At 45.1% G+C, this 16,634-nt stretch overlaps 2 protein-coding genes across 2 annotated transcripts; both read right to left on the reverse strand.

The window, feature by feature from the left end:
* Nucleotides 1-3,141: 3,141 nt before the first annotated feature.
* Nucleotides 3,142-4,591, reverse strand: LOC102456635 (actin-related protein T2). Its single transcript, XM_006124685.4, has one exon. It carries the CDS (start codon nucleotides 4,375-4,377, stop codon nucleotides 3,238-3,240), a length of 1,140 nt encoding a protein of 379 aa, XP_006124747.2. The 5' UTR covers nucleotides 4,378-4,591; the 3' UTR covers nucleotides 3,142-3,237.
* A 2,265-nt stretch (nucleotides 4,592-6,856) lies between these two features.
* On the reverse strand, nucleotides 6,857-8,302 carry LOC102456387 (actin-like). The gene has a single exon (XM_006124684.4). It carries the CDS (start codon nucleotides 8,133-8,135, stop codon nucleotides 7,002-7,004), a length of 1,134 nt encoding a protein of 377 aa, XP_006124746.1. The 5' UTR covers nucleotides 8,136-8,302; the 3' UTR covers nucleotides 6,857-7,001.
* Between the last annotated feature and the right edge of the window lie 8,332 nt (nucleotides 8,303-16,634).

Genomic DNA, 16,634 nt, shown 5'->3' on the forward strand with positions numbered 1-16,634 from the left:
GCGGTCCCCCGAGTGAGAGGCAGGAGAGGGAGGAGAAGAGAAAGAGAGAGGCAGAAGGTGGAGGAGAGCTGAGAGAGAGAGAGAGGGAGGTAGTAGGAGGAGGAGAGAAAGAGAGGAAGCGAGAGACCGGAGGCTTAGGAGAGAAGACTGACGTGGAGGAGAGACCTGAAAATCCCATCTTATGATGGGCTAATTGGCTAGTTATTAATAGTATCTTAGTTTTGATGATGTTTCTTGATTTTATTTGTGTGTTTTAATCTTACTATATATTTTAGAAATGGGCGTCTGCTTGTCTGTCTGTCCATCTGTCTGTGAGTTCGTTTGTTCAAGAACTCCGCCTAAACAGTAAGAGTTAGGGCCATCAAATTCGGTAGGCAGCTTCCTCCAATCATAACTTAAAAGCAAGGTCGGGGTTTGATTCTGTCAGAGTAATGGGATGTGCCTGGAATTTGACTGTTTCTCATAAAGGGAGGGGTCTGGTAGGAGGGAGTTATACTGCAGAATGAACACAGAGAGGCAGCAAGGAGTCAGAGATGGGGGCCAGGACAGCTATAACCTCATTGGGTCAGCAGGGGGCAAGGGTGAAGAAAGGGACAGCCAGCTACTGTATATTTCAGAGAGTTTGTCTGTTTGAGTGTCTGTCTGTGTGTCTCTGTCCTCTGGCTGGGGGACATGCAGCCTCCTTCGGCTGTGCCCGCTGCAGGTGCAGTGGCCACAGAGAGGTGTGTCTCACCTGTCCCCAAACTGCTGTGGTGCAAGAGGGCTGGTGTTGTCATTTCTCCCCGGGACAGCCTGCCTAATGCACCCCTCCTCACCAGAACAATGATTTAAATAAAGAAAAACAAAATGTATTTGAGTTAAGGACCCGAGCAGCCCCTGGTAAATCTTCCACAGGTTAAACCTCTAAACTCTGGGACTTTCTGGTCTGGCAACATCCAGGGTCTAGCAGGACCATGGATATTGCTGGACCAGAGAGCCCTGGCTGGCCAGGTTCAGAAGCTGGGTTGACAGTGGGGAGTACAGCTGCGCCCAGGCTGAAGACAGTGGGGCTAGCATCCGGGAGTGCAGCCCTGGCTGGCAGGGGCAGGGAGCACAGTCCTGCCTGGACTGGAGGCAGCAGGGCCTGAGACAGGAGCCTTGATCTTCCCTGAGCGGGCAAACTCCATGGTTTGGGACCGTTCAGGTCCTGACCGTGCCGGACCAGGGAGGTGCCACCTGCAGTAACATAGATAGGAAGATACTGAGTCACATTTCTTTCAATGCGCAACCTGAGTCTAGAACCTTTGCCGACCCAGGTGACCAACCCAAAATCCTGACCAGCTCACTCGAATTCATTGTGCTTCTCACAAACATAGTGTGTGAAAACCGATCTCACTTCCTCTGCTGTAAATCTGCCGAGGTCTGGAATTGTGCCCACTTAAAACCAATGTCAGTGATCTCAGAGCCAGGTCTGGAACATTTATAATGCTGCAGAAGTGTCCATGGCAGGCCTGTGAACACGAGTGTATCTTTTTAATCACCCTTCAGTCATTGGATGGATAACATCACAAAAGAGCAGTGATGTAAAAACAGGAGGGAAAAAGGCCTCTGTGTGCTCTTCTGACATGACATCACTTTGCAATTCAGTTTGTCGAGTGGGGATGGGTTGTTTGAAGGCTGCACCGTGGCTAGTCAGCTGGCCATTTCCACAGGCTGCTGCGGGCAAATAATGCTAAGGAGTGTCAACCGGTCTGGCTACTACAGAAACCAAGCTCAGCTAAGTCATATTGCAGTGCCAAAATTGGTTAGTCGGGGTGGGTTATTCCAAGAAAAATGCCCCTCGACAATCCCTGGCCTCAGCAGAGATGTTGACATTTTAGAGTTGATTTAAACCAAGAAATGATTAGAAATGCTGCCAAGAGCATGACCCCCCTCGGAGAGCTCCAGTCCCTTTTCTCAGCGACAAGTTTATCCCAAGTTTTGGACCTTCCGGTGTTTGGAACCATCGGAAATGAGCGTCCAAGCTTCCCAGGGCTTCCTGGGGCACTACCATGCTGGAACTGAGGCTATGTGGGAACAAGCCTTGTATGGTACATGTTTATGATACCCTCATTTCGCTTCCTCCTCTGCCCAGATGCATCTCTGAGACCTAAAAGACAGACGGACGGACGGACAGACGGACCTCATGGCCGATGCAAAGGCCTACATGGAAAGACTCTTTGTGACATCAGCGGGCTTTGGATCAAGCCCACACATGGTGACCGTACCCATAAAAACCCAGGGGGAGACGCTTATCCCCTGCTCTGCGGTTTTACCCTGGGCGTGAAAAGCTCTAGGCGTGGAGCATTCCCCCCCGGAGCAGGCAGCTGAACTCTGAGGGCCCCCTCGCAACCTGGCACGGAATGGAGCTACAACACGCAGTCCTACAGAGATCCCGAACTGCCTAAATGATGCCAGGGCCTCTCCAGTCCACAGAGCAGCGTGTGATCAGGACAAGCTGACTGTATAGCTGCCTTGGCCTGGGCTACTGAGTCTCTTAGGCCTGGTCTGCACTACAGCTTCCTGCCCCATTGCTCTAAGATACACTATTTGCGTCGCTGACGTTGACGTACGTACCATGGTGTCTTCCATGTGATAAGGTCAGTGGGGGTAGCTCTCCCGTTGACTCCACCTACTCTTTTTGTCCTGGGTGGAGTATGGGGGTCAACGGGAGAGTGCCCGGAGGGAAATTTATTGTGTCTAAGCAGATGCAATAAATCAACAACCGGTGGATCACTCACTACCGCATCAATCTACCGTGTAATGGAGACAAGAGTTTAGAGGCGCAGGCCAAAATGTCATACATAGGATTTACTGTTATTAAGTAAGTGGGAGGGGCTTGGCACAGCATTTGTGGGAGGGGAAAACAAGGGTGGGTCACTTCGGAACAGCCCTGTTCTGTGCACTCTGGTTCCGGCCAATGTCAGACGCAGGGAGGGGGCTAGATAGAAGCGTTACAATTAACACCAGTAAGCATCATTTGAGCAGATTATTTTGAATTCCTGAACAAGAGGTCTTTAATAAAGGGAACTGCATTGTACTGGCATGGAACTGAACAGAGAAGAGGTCTCTTCTCTAATTTCCATGACTCTGAAGCCAAGTACACAAATTGTAAAAGCCAAATGTCTATCCAAGGTGTTTATTCCTTCCTTTTAACAAGCAAATGCAAGAATTTGCCACTGTCCTGAATGGATGCTGGCTAGATTTACCTAAGCCCTTTTAAAAACATCTTCTTTGGACAATGTTTGGTCCAAAATCCTTGTAATCAGCAGCAGTGATCCACATTTGCTTGAAGCTGGTCAAGGAAGTAATCACAGAAGCCCCGATCCATGTGGAAAACCACCTGTCGGTGGGTGCTATGATCTTTATAGGGACCCCTTTGGGGACCTGATGTTCTAGCCCTTTAAAAATCCTCTCATCCAGCCCGTGTAAGAGGGATGAACCACCCGACAGCACCATGTTCCCATAGAGAGTGTTGTGAATACTGGTGTCACACTTGGTGACGCTCTGAGCGATCATCCGATGAAGGCCTGGGGCGTTATTACCAGAGCAACCTGACGCAAAGAGGATCTCTGGTGCTTGAAAGAGTGGGCTGCCGATACTGACCAGAGTCCCGTCAGGCAGTTTATATTCTTTCAGGATCTCCTCCGGCCGCTTGGCTAATTCTCTGTGTGGGTCTGCAGCCAGGTAACACAACTTTTCCTTGATGTCTTCTATGACCCCCTGCTTCTCAGCAAGGCTTCCAAAGCGGTGCCCACTTTCCACAAGGAGCTTGGTGAGGAACTCCGTGATATCTCTGCCTGCAATATCTAGCCGGGAGACAGCATGGGGTAAATAGTACCCTTCGTAGACTGGTACCGTCTGGGTAACACCATGTCCACTGTCTATCACCAATCCTGCAATACGGGCTGAGGCATAGAGGGTCAAAATGGCTTGGACAGACAAGTAGAAAGCCGGCACCTTGAACCATTCAAACATCAGCTGAGTTATTTTTTTTCGGCTCTCCGTTGGGTTCAGAGAGGTCTCAGTCATTAGCACAGGCCTCTCAAAGGCTTTCAGTCCCAGTTCGTGCTCATAAATGTGCTTCCAGATCTTCTCCATATCATCGTAAGATGTAATTATACCCCGTTCAATGGGATACTTCAAAGACAACACATCCCGTTTGTGCTGGGCTTCTTCTCCCACATGGCACATCTTCGGAGCCATTCCTAAAAGTGGCAGCTTTGTGGTATGGTGGCCTATGACTGTAGGAATGATGTATCTTGGACCAATTTCTCCTGACAGACCAGCTTTACACAGCCCTGATCCATTGTCAAAAATCACAGCTGGCACATCTAACATTTGGGGATTAAACATCATTCCAGCTTTCTCCCTAGACCTTAAATAGTTTCTGGAAAGGCTGCTTCTGGGGAACTTATTGGCGAAGGTTTAAGGATGCATCTTCCAACCATATCTTCTCAGTTTTGCAAGATGACGAGCTTTGCTAGCCTCCAAAGTCTAGGAATGATGCTCCTCACTTCGACCAGGATTCAGGATTTTTATCCCCACTCAGGTGGTGGCAAGCAAGACATTTTCAGGGCTTAGTCCTGCACACATAACAATGGATGAGCTAGATCATGATTGTTTGGTGGCCACTGCAACTGAAACAGGTATGTTCAGGTCTTTAAGTATGCTAATTCACCTAGTCATTTGTACCAAGAAATTATTAAGAAAGTTAAATATGCTTTTTTTTTTGCCAGCGGACCATGAAGGATGTGAACTGCAGTAAAGCAGAGAGCAATGTGCTATTTTTAACCTAGAGACATTTATGTGCATTGGTGTTCATTTTGAATGAGCTGGATGGCTCGTTTTCCGGTTGCTTAGATCAGGCATTGCCAATGCCCCCCACTCACCTAAACAGCTCAGTTTTGACAGCTGAGTTCTGAAGCTGACAGAGAACGTGGCACTAGCTTATCATCCTGCTTCACCTAAGGGTGACTACGTCCAGTCGATTTACGTACGTTACAGTGAAGAACAATCCTTGTTCTTGAAGAAATTCTCCTCTCTTCCAGCTGCTGTTCTGGCGCCCCCTAGTGAAATGTCTGCTACCCAGTCTGGGGCACTAAGGCCGGTGATCCCGAAAGCCTTCCTTGGGCGCAGTGGTGAGTGGAACAGTGTACTGAGTGGTCACCGAAGAGGAAGGACAGCAAATCTGGGGTGATTGTACCTTCTGGGGGAGAAGGCTTTAAGGGTATGTCTCCACTGTGAGAAACAACACAAAACAAACAGCCTCCCCCGCCCCCCCAGCAGCAAGTCTCAGAGCCTGGCTCTACAGACATGGGCTCACCCTACAGTACTATAAATAGCTGTGGACACATCTGGGCTCAAGCTGGCACTCGGGCTCTCGCTCTAAAAATAACTGCCGCCATGGAGCTCAGGCTCCAAAAACCACCCTGGCTCCAGAGTCTAAGACTGTAGACTTAGACTGTGTCTGCTTGACAAAAACCCCTTCCCCCAAGATGAATCTCAGAGCCTAAGTGTCCATGTACCAGCAAGTAAACCCACCTCTGGGATCTTGAACCCAGAAACTCAATTGCTGTCTGAAATGATCTGTTGCAAAGTGAATCTATTATATTTGTCAAGATCCACATTTCTTGGTCAAGGTATAGTCAAGGTCCAGGCTTGAGAGAAAATAATAATAGTAAAAAAACAAATAATGATGATGATGATAATTAAATAAACATCTTTTGGGGCCCATTCAAAAGTGTCCAGCAGTCCAGATTTGGCCCATGGACCACCTTTGTAATCCCTGACTGAGGGGTTATTAGTGCTATTCTGAACTAATACAGTGGAAAGAAACTTGCCTTTATGTGTGCTGAAAAGATAGGCTTCTCTTGGAATTAAATAATTCAATAAAACATTCAGGAATCCCACTCATTGGTTTTACCACAGCACCGAGGCACCTTAGGCCAGGCCCAAGACCCATTTGTACCAAACGCTGTACAAGTGTAGAACGAAAAGGAGATCCCTGTCCCAAAGAACTTCCAATCTAAGCAGGAGACAGGAGACAACAGATGGATGCAGATGGACGGCCAGTGGGGAACATGGGGAGTACACAATGAAACGATATTACTCAGCACAACAGGCAGTAGTACCAGTGGCCCAACCCCGTTAAGATTTTGGTAGACAACGAGGCAAAGGAGAGTCTTAAGGAAGGAGGAGAATGAGGTCATTTCACAGATAAATTTGACCGGGAGCTCCACCCTGAAGTGCAGGACAGCGTAGGAGAAAGCTCAGGTATTTTGCTTTCTGGAGCAGTTAAAGGCCTCATCCTGTAGATGCATATGCGTATGAGTAATGTCAGGGAAGGGGCTATTCCCATCCAGCTCAATCTTTGCAGGATGAAGCAGCAATACACAAAAGACGCGGAAAGCAGAACTTCCATTGCAACGATCCTTTCAGGGCATCACCTTTGTTTGCCATAAACTGGATCATGACACCACAGATATCACAACATAAGCTTTCCACGCTGGCCCCAGGACTCTCCAGCACTGCTTTATGTTGCTCCATCAGGAGGAAAGGGCTCAGTCTTACATGACTCCAAGTCTGGTTTTGATTTTTTTTCTCTCTTGGTGGCAGGAGGACGTGCATTTTGGGGCTACCACGATCAGTCAGCAGTGAGAAAGAACCGCTCTCCCTAACCCTTCTGGCTTGCTAAGGAACAGCAACCATGTCTCTGAAAGGAGTCCCAGCTTATCCTGAGTCAAAACCAGAAAGATGAGAGGTGAGAGCAAGGCTGTGCAGACATGGGAGCAAGGAGAAGGTAGGGGAGGCGACAGGAAAATAAGACTAACAGCCATTCTGAAGTGGATGGTACGTTTCTAATGTTTTATTTTCTTTAATGTTTGGTCAGACAATAAATACACTAGCAGCTGTAGCATCATCACGTTCCCACCTTGGTCACATTTTCTGGAGCACCAACGATTCCCTTCTGTAATCCCGCCCTAAAAGCATTTCCTGTGCACGACGGCTGCCCCAAACTCTTTGTAATCGCTGACGGTGACCCACATCTGTTTAAAAGATGACAAGCAAGTGAGGATGGACGCGCCGATCCACACACAGTACTTCCTCTCAGGCGGGGCTATGATGCGTACGGCCATCCCGATGGGCACCTGCCGCTGCATCTCCCTCAGGATCCGCTCATCCAGCCCCGGAAAGAGGGTGGACCCCCCGGAAAGCAGCACGTTGCCATAAAGATTCCTGCGAACGTCAATGTCACATTTCATGACGCTGTTGAAGATCATTTTGTGCACCCCGGGGGCTTCGATGCCAATGTTGGCTGGCATAAAAAGGGTCTCCGGGGCTCGAAAGAGCTGGTTGCCGATCTTAATGATATTTCCATCCGGCAGTTTGTATTCTTTGAGGATTTCTTCCGGCTTTGCTTTCATTTCTTGGATGGGATCTAGAGCCACGTAGCACAGCTTCTCCTTGATGTCTTTCACAATCTCCCTCTCAGCTGTGCTTACAAAGGAGTGCCCACTTTCCAAAAGGAGTCTCATGAAGTATTCCGTGATATCCCTGCCTGCGATGTCCAGTCTGGAAACAGCATGGGGTAAACAGTATCCTTCATAGATGGGGACCGTGTGGGTAACTCCATCGCCACTGTCCATCACTATCCCCGTTGTGCGTGCGGATGCGTAGAGAGCCAGCGTCGCCTGGACAGCAACATACATGGCAGGCACCTTAAAGCCTTCAAACATGATCTCGGTCATTTTTTCCCGGTTCTGCAGGGGATTGAGTGGGGCTTCTGTCAGTAGCACCGGCCTGTCGCTGGCTTTGATTCTCAGCTCACACTCATAGACGTGCCTCCAGATCCTCTCCATGTCATCCCAGGAGGTAACGATGCCATGGTCGATTGGATAATTCAATGATAAGACTCCCCTCTTGGACTGGGCTTCTTCTCCCACGTAATATTCCTTCTGGCCCGCTCCTAGCATTGTCGCTTTGGCTTTCGAGCGGCCCACAATAGCTGTAATAACCGACCGGGGAGCGCTGTCCCCGGCAATACCCGCTTTGCACAGTCCAGACCCATTGTCAAAGATCACAGCTGGGATATCTAAAAGTTTGGGGTCAAACATTCTTTGAAGGATTTGCTGCCTGCCTGAACACTGCGTTGGGGAGGTCTAATTGCAAGCAGAATGTTGGATCATAAATGTTCTAGATTGCTGATGTCATATATGGCAGAGCCCTCTCATTCCCCCGCGTTATCAACAAAGCTCTTATGCTACTAACACCAAAGCAGTTTTTTGAGGAATTTGCCGTTTCTGCCCTCGTATACTTCACAATGGACCAATGAAGTAATAATGGTTTTACTGAAGACTCGGTTGAGTCAGAGCCACACAAACCTGCTTGCTGGTCTCAGATACATCCCTGAAAAAATGGCTTGCTTAGATTCTGAGGCCATGGTATAAACTAATGGGGAAGGTCGAATTAACATACGCAACCCCAGCTACATGAATTACGTAGCTGGAGTCGACGTACCTTATTTTGAGTTTCTGCATTGTCCCTACCCTGGGAGGCTGATGGGAGCAAATGCTCCTGTTGACTTCTCTTACTCCTTGAAAGAGCAGGAGTACTGGTCGCTGATGGGGGTGCCCTCTGAGTTTGATTTAGCAGGCCTTTACCAGACCCGCTAAATCGATCTCTGGAAGATTGATTGTGGCAGCGTCGATCTTCCCCCTAGTGAAGATATGGCCTTAGATTCACAGAGTATCAGGATGTACAGGACCATTACACAAGAGAGGTCAGCAAATTTCAGCCACTTAACCCTTTACTGCACCCAATAATTTGTCTCAGGGTATGTCTACACTACCACCCTAGTTCGAACTAGGGTGGTAATGTAGGCAACCGGAGTTGCAAATGAAGCCCGGGATTTGAATTTCCCGGGCTTCATTTGCATCTCGCCGGGCGCCGCCATTTTTAAATGTCTGCTAGTGCGGACTCCGTGCCGCGTGGCTACATGCGGCATGGACTAGGTAGTTCGGACTAGGCTTCCTAGTTACTCCTTGTTGCCTACATTACCACCCTAGTTCGAACTAGGGTGGTAGTATAGACATACCCTCAGAGAGGTAGCCATGTTAGTCTGTAACTTTAAAAACAGTGAATAGTCCCGTGGCTCCTTAGAGACTCACAAAAATATATTTAGAGTAATGAGCTTTCATGGGTAAACCCCACTTCATCAGATGAATTGGAGTGGAAATAACAGAAACCAATATATATAACAGCAGAAGTACCTGTCAATTGTAGGACCCCTGTTAATGAGGCCAATAATTTGTGTTTGACTTGAGCATCTCTTACAGAAAGGCACATCATGATTTGACCTAGCCCTGAAGGGAGCCTCTAAGTGCTACCAAAGACAAATAAAAATAATCAACTGTTTACACCAAAGCACAGATGTTCATAATGCCTCGTCGACAACTAACACTCGATGCTTTTTTTCCCTCCACCTGTATTATTCCTACCAGCTTTTCTCCCATGGCTGGTAACAGTGTAAGAAATGTTCTATTATGAATACACAGTTTACGAGCTTTTTTTCATAAACTCCATATGGACTCATTTATGGACTGTGGGCTATTTAAGAATCACTCCTGAACCTGCTTGCAAAGTGCCTGCTTGAAAATAATTAAACCTCTCACATGCACCCACACCTTAACTAATAATCTGCAAATATTGCCGACAGCTGTCAACGATGAGAACAACTTCACTCTTGTGTAGGAGCTCACTGCATTTTGCTTGCTTGATTTCTGGACAGTCTCCCCACCCAAAGTAGAACCTTTCACTTACTTCTTTTCAAACCTACAAGCTGAACTCTTAAAATATTATTTTGAAATGGAACGGGGCTGCATTTGGTACTGGTTATGGCATTCTGTTTCTTGTCAGTCCTTGTTACTTAGTTTCAAAGCTCTACCTTACCTGTGAAAAAAATCATGGAAGTGAAAAACAAATAGGTCATTTCTGCAGATTTTGCTCTTTTCAGAAAACTGGTTGTCTTTAAATGAAGTTTCTAATACTTTCCATTGGCGAAAAAAAGCACCCTTCCTATTGTGATGTTGGCAGATAAACATGCTTGCAAACAAACTTTCTTCTTCCCTTCTTAGCCTTTATAAGCACTGCACATTCCAGGAGGAATGCTCTAAAAGTTTTGAAATATCTTGTTTGTGACATCTGACCCCACTTTACACCAATTTTTTTTCTTTTTTCTTTCTTTTAAATTGTATTTTTGATTCAAGAAAAGGTTTCCCGAGGAAGGTTTCTATCATTAATTTTGGAATGTACTGAGCACAATCAGGTCTGACAACCCAGTCCCAGTTACAGTGAAAATTTCCTATTAACAAAAATTCCCATATAACTTAGTTGAGAATCCATGGTGGTTGCAGCTTAATTGCTTCTCTCCGTGGCTTTAAATCTAGGGCAGCTTCAAAGCAAAGGTGGCTTCTATTAAATTTAATTACTTTCTTTTTCAGCTTGCATGAGAAAGGTGCCAGCTACTAAATGAAGGTGGTTATGAATCAGAAGCAGAGTCCAAACAAAGTTACATTTAAAATAGGCTACTTAATATATAAATCCATGACTGTTAAGTTCACTTGGGGCAGAAAAGTCTGTGCATTAAGAAAACCCACTAAAAACAAAACCATAACATCTGATAAGCGATCCGCTCCATGCATGTTATTTCCATTTCAGCCTCGATTCTACACATGGTCATGTTAAATGCAGCTCTCTCCATTTTAGCAATTTCTCTAATCCTCTAAATATTTGTGTACATATATTTCAATGTGCGGCACATTTATTTCCACGTGCACGTCTATATTAATGTCAACAGGTGTCCTAATCATTTAAGAGGTTGTAATATTCATTGCAATAGAAGCCCTATTTAGTTCAGCATGTTCTGTGCACAGTTTACAGTGAAGTATTCAGTATGGAACATAATGTTTATGATTTAAACAAGGGAAATTTTGACTGCAATTATAAAACAGTAGTTAAGCTGCGAGGTTGGAACGCCCATCTGGACCCAACATTGGCTCTCCATTGTAAATCACTACAAGGTCATGCATGAATTACACTTAACTTTGTTACGATTATGTTTGCAACAATGTGTGTGAATTTGCTGCTCCCATCAGCTGGAAGTTTTGGAGAGTGAAAACTCCTACTCAGAACAGGTATAACACAGAGCAACACAAGTTGCTGTTTGTCCCGTTGACTATGTGGTTCAAAGCGGACCTGGCCAGACTATATTGCGGAATGAAAAGTTAGTTCATTCTCTGTGACCCATTCAGTCCTTGGTCCTGCAGGTCTGCTGACTGCCGTCAATTACAGGGGAAATATTTGCCCATAAGAAACAGGTGAGACCACCTGGTTCCTTTCACAAAGGCCACTAAAGAGCATGCAATTGGTAATGAACTGGCACCCACGGGGGAAAAAAAGCTGTGGAAATATTTTAAATATGTGCATTCTACAAAATGTCTGCAGACGCCTCATGACTCATCAACAAACACGGGATTTTATAAGTGGAAGGGCACAATTCACAAAAAAATTAAACATACTACTTACAGGGTTTTCTTGCATGCTTTCATAGAATCATAAGGCTAAAAGAGACCTCAGGAGGTCATCGAGTCCAACCGCCTGCCCAAAGCAGCACCTACCCCCACTAAATCAGAAGAACATACGAATGGCCATACTGGGTCAGACCAAAGGTCCATCTAGCCCAGGGTCCTGTCTGCCAACAGTGGCCAATACCAGATGCCCCAGAGGGAGGGATCACAGCAGGCAATCCTCATGTGATCCCTCCCCAATCACCCACCACCAGAGAAACAGAGGCTAGGGATACCATTCCTATCCATCCTGGCTAATAACCTCCATGAATCTATCTAGCTCTTTTTTGAACCCTGTTAAAGTTCTAGCCTTCACAGCATCCTCTGGCAAGGAGTTCCACAGGTTGACTGTGTGCTGAGTGAAGAAAAGCTTCCTTCAAAAACGTTCCTTTAAAAACGTTTTAAACCATCTGCCTATTAATTTCATTTGGTGACCTCTAGTTCTTATATTGTGGGAATAAGTAAATCACTTTTCTTTATTCACTTTTTCCACACCAGTTATGATTTTATAGACCTCTATCATATCCCCCTTAGTCTCCTCTTTTCAATCATCCCAGCCAGGGCTTTGTCAAGCCAGCACTTAGAAACCTCTAGGGATGGAGATTTCACCCCCTCCCTAGGTAACTTATTCCCATTGTATTTGAGAAGGGCTGGGTATACGGTTTCTACTGAAAACACTACACAGATTCGTGCTCTCGACCATTTTACCTGCGCAGAAATGCTCTCCTCCCTGCCCCCAACATCCTGCTAGCTAAACACCTTTCTGGTGGCAAACCCAGAATTCAGGCCAGGTTCTGAGTTTGCAAGCCAGACGGAACCTACAGAATGCGTTTCACTAGAAGATTTGGGATTTCAAGGTAAAACAGTGGGGGAAAGGAAGGGGTGTCCTGTGCTGACTAAAACCCTGCGCACCCTCCAGGACATCACTGAGTCTATGGCTAAACTACGGCTTTTGCCGGAAGAGGCAATGCAAATGAAGCGTGGATTAGCATTTTCTCATGTTTCATTTGCATAATTTCTTCCAATCTTGTGCAAAAAGGAAATGTCCACACTGCTTGGTTTTGCGCAAAAATGGATTGGAAGAGATTATGCAAATGAAGCACAAGAAAATGCTTATCTGCGCTTCATTTGCATTACCTCTTCCGGCAAAAGTCATAGTGTCGCCGTAGCCTGAGAATGCCCATGATGCAGACTGTGGCAGTACCTTGCACAATAAAGCCCCTGATATAGAGCGTTTAGCTGCTATCAGATAGAGGAAGGTTAGGACCAGGGAGAGGATTCCGTTTCCTGCTGTGTGACCTTGAGGCAGACATTTAATCTATCTGTGCCTCAAGGTTAAAATGGGGATAGCAGCATTTCCCTACGTCACAGGGGTGCTGTGAGGATAAATACACAGACGTCTGGGACACACTCAAGCTGTGTCTACACTACTCCCGTTTTGTCCAAAAAATCTGCAAATGAGGCTAAGTGTGGCATATCGCCACGCCTCATTTGCATAATTAATGCGGCTCCGTTTTGGCACAAGAGGCTTTTGTGCAAAAGGAAGCTGTCTCCCCGGCTCCTTTTTGCACAAAATCCCCCTCTTGTGCAAGAGCTGTTGTTCTGCATTTTTTTCAGGAAGAATGGCTCTTGCGCAAGAGGGGGGTTTTGCGCAAAAAGGAGCCGCATAGACAGCTTCTTTTGGCGCAAAAGACTCTTGCACAAAAATGGAGCCTCATTAATTATGCAAATGAGGCCTGGCGATATTCCACCCTTAGCCTCATTTGCATATTTCTTGCACAAAACAGGCGTGGTGTAGATGTAGCCTCAGACACTATGGTGATGGGAGCCATATAAATATCTAAGAAAGAAAGAATGTATATAAATGGGGTATTGTTTGGTGGATGGTCCAGGATTCAAGTCATTATAGAATTGGGCTTCAGAGATGTGAGTTGCTGTTAGGGAAAAAGAGAGTGGAACAACCCCATATGATCTGGAATGGCTAGATAGCTTTAGAAGAATTTGCACAGTTCTAGTGATCAGGTGATAGCCTGAAGCATGAGGAGTGAATGTCCGTGGAATACTGTTTAAGATTGGGAAACTACCAACATGGCGGGCAATAATTAAATTACCCATACTTTAATAGAATAAAATTCAGCCATATTATTTTATGCTGGACTCCTGCAGCAGTGAGTTACACAGGTTAAGCATGCAGTAGCGTTTCATATTTTGTCAGGTGCCCTTTTGATTGATACTTGAGGTTAAAATTTAGTGTTCAGTTTTATTCCACCAGACTTTTAAATACTCTGTCAAGTCTCTTAACCCTTCTCGTTGTTATTATCCCAACTTCTTCTAATTTTCCTTGCGTGGTCCTCTTCATTCTCATCTGAATCTTCCCTGAAGATAATCCAGACGGAGCAAAGCATTAGAAGGCTGGAAGAGGAAGCTAATCAAAGTCAACCTAGAAACATAAGAACATAAGAATGGCCATACTGGGTCAGACCAAATGTCCATCTAGCCCAGTAGCCTGTCTTCCAAAAGGGGCCAATGCCAGGTGCCACAGAGGGAATGAACAAAACAGAGAAACATCAAGTGATCCCTCCTCTGTGACTCATTCCCAGCTTCTGATAAACAAAGGCCAGGTACACCCTCACATCCACCCTGGCCTAATAGCCACTGATGGACCTACTCTCCATAGCTGTGTCTACATTGGCACCCCTTTCCGGAAAAGGGATGCTAATGTAGACTTCGGAATTGCAAATTCCGCGGGGGATTTAAATATCCCCCGCGGTATTTGCATTTACATGGCTGCCGCTTTTTTCCAGCTTGGGGATAAGCCGGAGAAAAGCGCCAGTCTAGACGTGATTCTCCGGAAAATAATAAGCCCTTTTCCGGAGGATTTCTTATTCCTACTTTCAATGTAGACACAGCCCATGAGTTTATCTAGCTCTTTTTGGAACTCTGTTAAACTCCTGGTCCTCACAACATTTTCTGGCAAGAAGTTCCACCGGTTGACTGTGCACGGTGTGAAGTAATATTACCTTTTGTTTGTTTTAAATCTGCTACCTATTAATTTCATTTGGTGACCTCTAGTTCTTATGTTATGGGAGCAAGTAAATAATTTTTTATTACCTACTTTCTCCATTCCAGTCATGATTTTATAGACCTCTATTATATCCCCCCTTAGTTTCCTCTTTTCTTAGTTGAAAAGTCCCAGTTTTAGTAATCTCTCCTCATATGGCAGCCATTCCAAACCCCTAATCATTTTGTTGCCCTTTACTGAACTTTTTCCAATGCCAAGATATCTTTTTTTAAGATGAGACAACCACATCTGCACGCAGTATTCAAGATGTGGGCGTATCATGGATTTATATAGCGGCAATAAGATAGTCTCTGTCTTACTCACTGATCTGTTTTAAAATTATTCCTAACAGTCTGTTTGCTCTTTTGATTGCTGCTACACATTGAGTGGATGTTTTCAGAGAACTATCCACAATGTCTCAAAGATATCTCTCTCTTCAATGGTAATAGCTAATTTAGTCCCCATCAATTTATATGTGTAGTTGGGGTTATGTTTTCCAATATGCATTATTTTGCATTTATCAACATTAAAATTTATCTGCCAGTCACCTAGTTTTGTGAAATCCTTTTGAAGATCTTCACAGTCTGCTCTGGACTTAACTCTCTTGAACAGTTTAGTATCATCTGCAAATTTTGCCTCCTCACTATTTACCCCATTCTCCCAATCATTTATAAATAAATTAAGTAGGAATGGTCCCAGTACAAACCCTTGGAAGACACCACTAGTTAGCTCTCTCTAATCTGAAAACTGACCATTTATTCCTACCCTTTGTTTCCTGTCTTTTAACCAGTTATCAATCCATGAGAAGACTTTCCCTCTTTGCATTTTGAGCAAAGAAAGCTGTCATGGGATGATTGTTACCAGTAAATGCAATTAACCAGTAAGTGTAATTAACCACTGAAATATTTTGATAGATCCTTTATCACTGGGAATTAGGATTTTCCCCCTAAAAAGATGGGCTCTGATTCAAGCAGAAATTAGTTCAGGGAAGTCCTATGACCTATGTCATACAAGAAGTCAAAATATATGCACAGGTGTGACTATTTGTCCTTTCATGGTTATTCTTTATGGCCAGTCCACTGTCATGGCCAATAAAAAACAACTTAGAATATAATAAATAATAATAATAATAATAATTAATAAAGTAAATTGTGAAGTATTTATCAAATAAGTGAAAACCTTCATATATAAAAGCACAGGTGAAAATGTAGTCACGGATATAGAAGTACTAATAACCAATAATCCATGATAAAAAAGAAAAAAACAAAGGTAAAATATGGAGAAATATGTACAATCTATATATAATGGGATACTCAGAATGGCGCTCCAGGGTCACTATTTGTCATTAGTCAGAGCCATCATGTCGGTAGTGGCAGACAACACACATTGACATTCTTAAAATTCTTTCCCCTCTCAGTTCCAAGGAGCCTTAATAATTCATCATTCCCTTGCCTCCGTTTGCCTCCAGCCCCAATGACAAGGCCAAAAAAGTGGACATTTCTTCTCCCAGTTAGTTCTTTCATATCCTTTTCCAAAATGGAGTAATAGGTCGCCTTTTCCTGTGGGCCTTCAACAAACTACCAGTATTGTCTTCCTAGCGAATGGACAAGAGTCCATTGAGCTGAATCTACCTCACAGGAGGGCAGAACTGTTTACTTAGCATCACTATAACACACTCTACATTGTTTACACAGAGTCGACTACAAATGGAACCTCTCACTTTGCACCCGGAGATCCTCAGACCATGCCGTGTGCTCAGGACATGTGATTGTCAGCCACAAGACTCCAGCAACACACACCAGGTTAAATCCTGGCCCAGCAGAAATCACCGGGACTAGGAATTTTGTCACTAACCAAACCCAGTCCAACTCTGGTACTTCCTCAAATTTCTACCAGCAGTCACATTTTACAGTCTACCACTGTGGTTA

The sequence above is a fragment of the Pelodiscus sinensis genome, chromosome 24 (assembly GCF_052426305.1).
Source record: "Pelodiscus sinensis isolate ZL-2025 chromosome 24, ASM5242630v1, whole genome shotgun sequence".
Classification (NCBI taxonomy): domain Eukaryota; kingdom Metazoa; phylum Chordata; order Testudines; family Trionychidae; genus Pelodiscus; species Pelodiscus sinensis.

Bases quoted from the DNA above. Each gene is read 5' to 3' on its own strand.
- LOC102456387 (XM_006124684.4), bottom strand. From the start codon at position 8,135: ATGTTTGACCCCAAACTTTTAGATATCCCAGCTGTGATCTTTGACAAT.
- LOC102456635 (XM_006124685.4), bottom strand. From the start codon at position 4,377: ATGATGTTTAATCCCCAAATGTTAGATGTGCCAGCTGTGATTTTTGAC.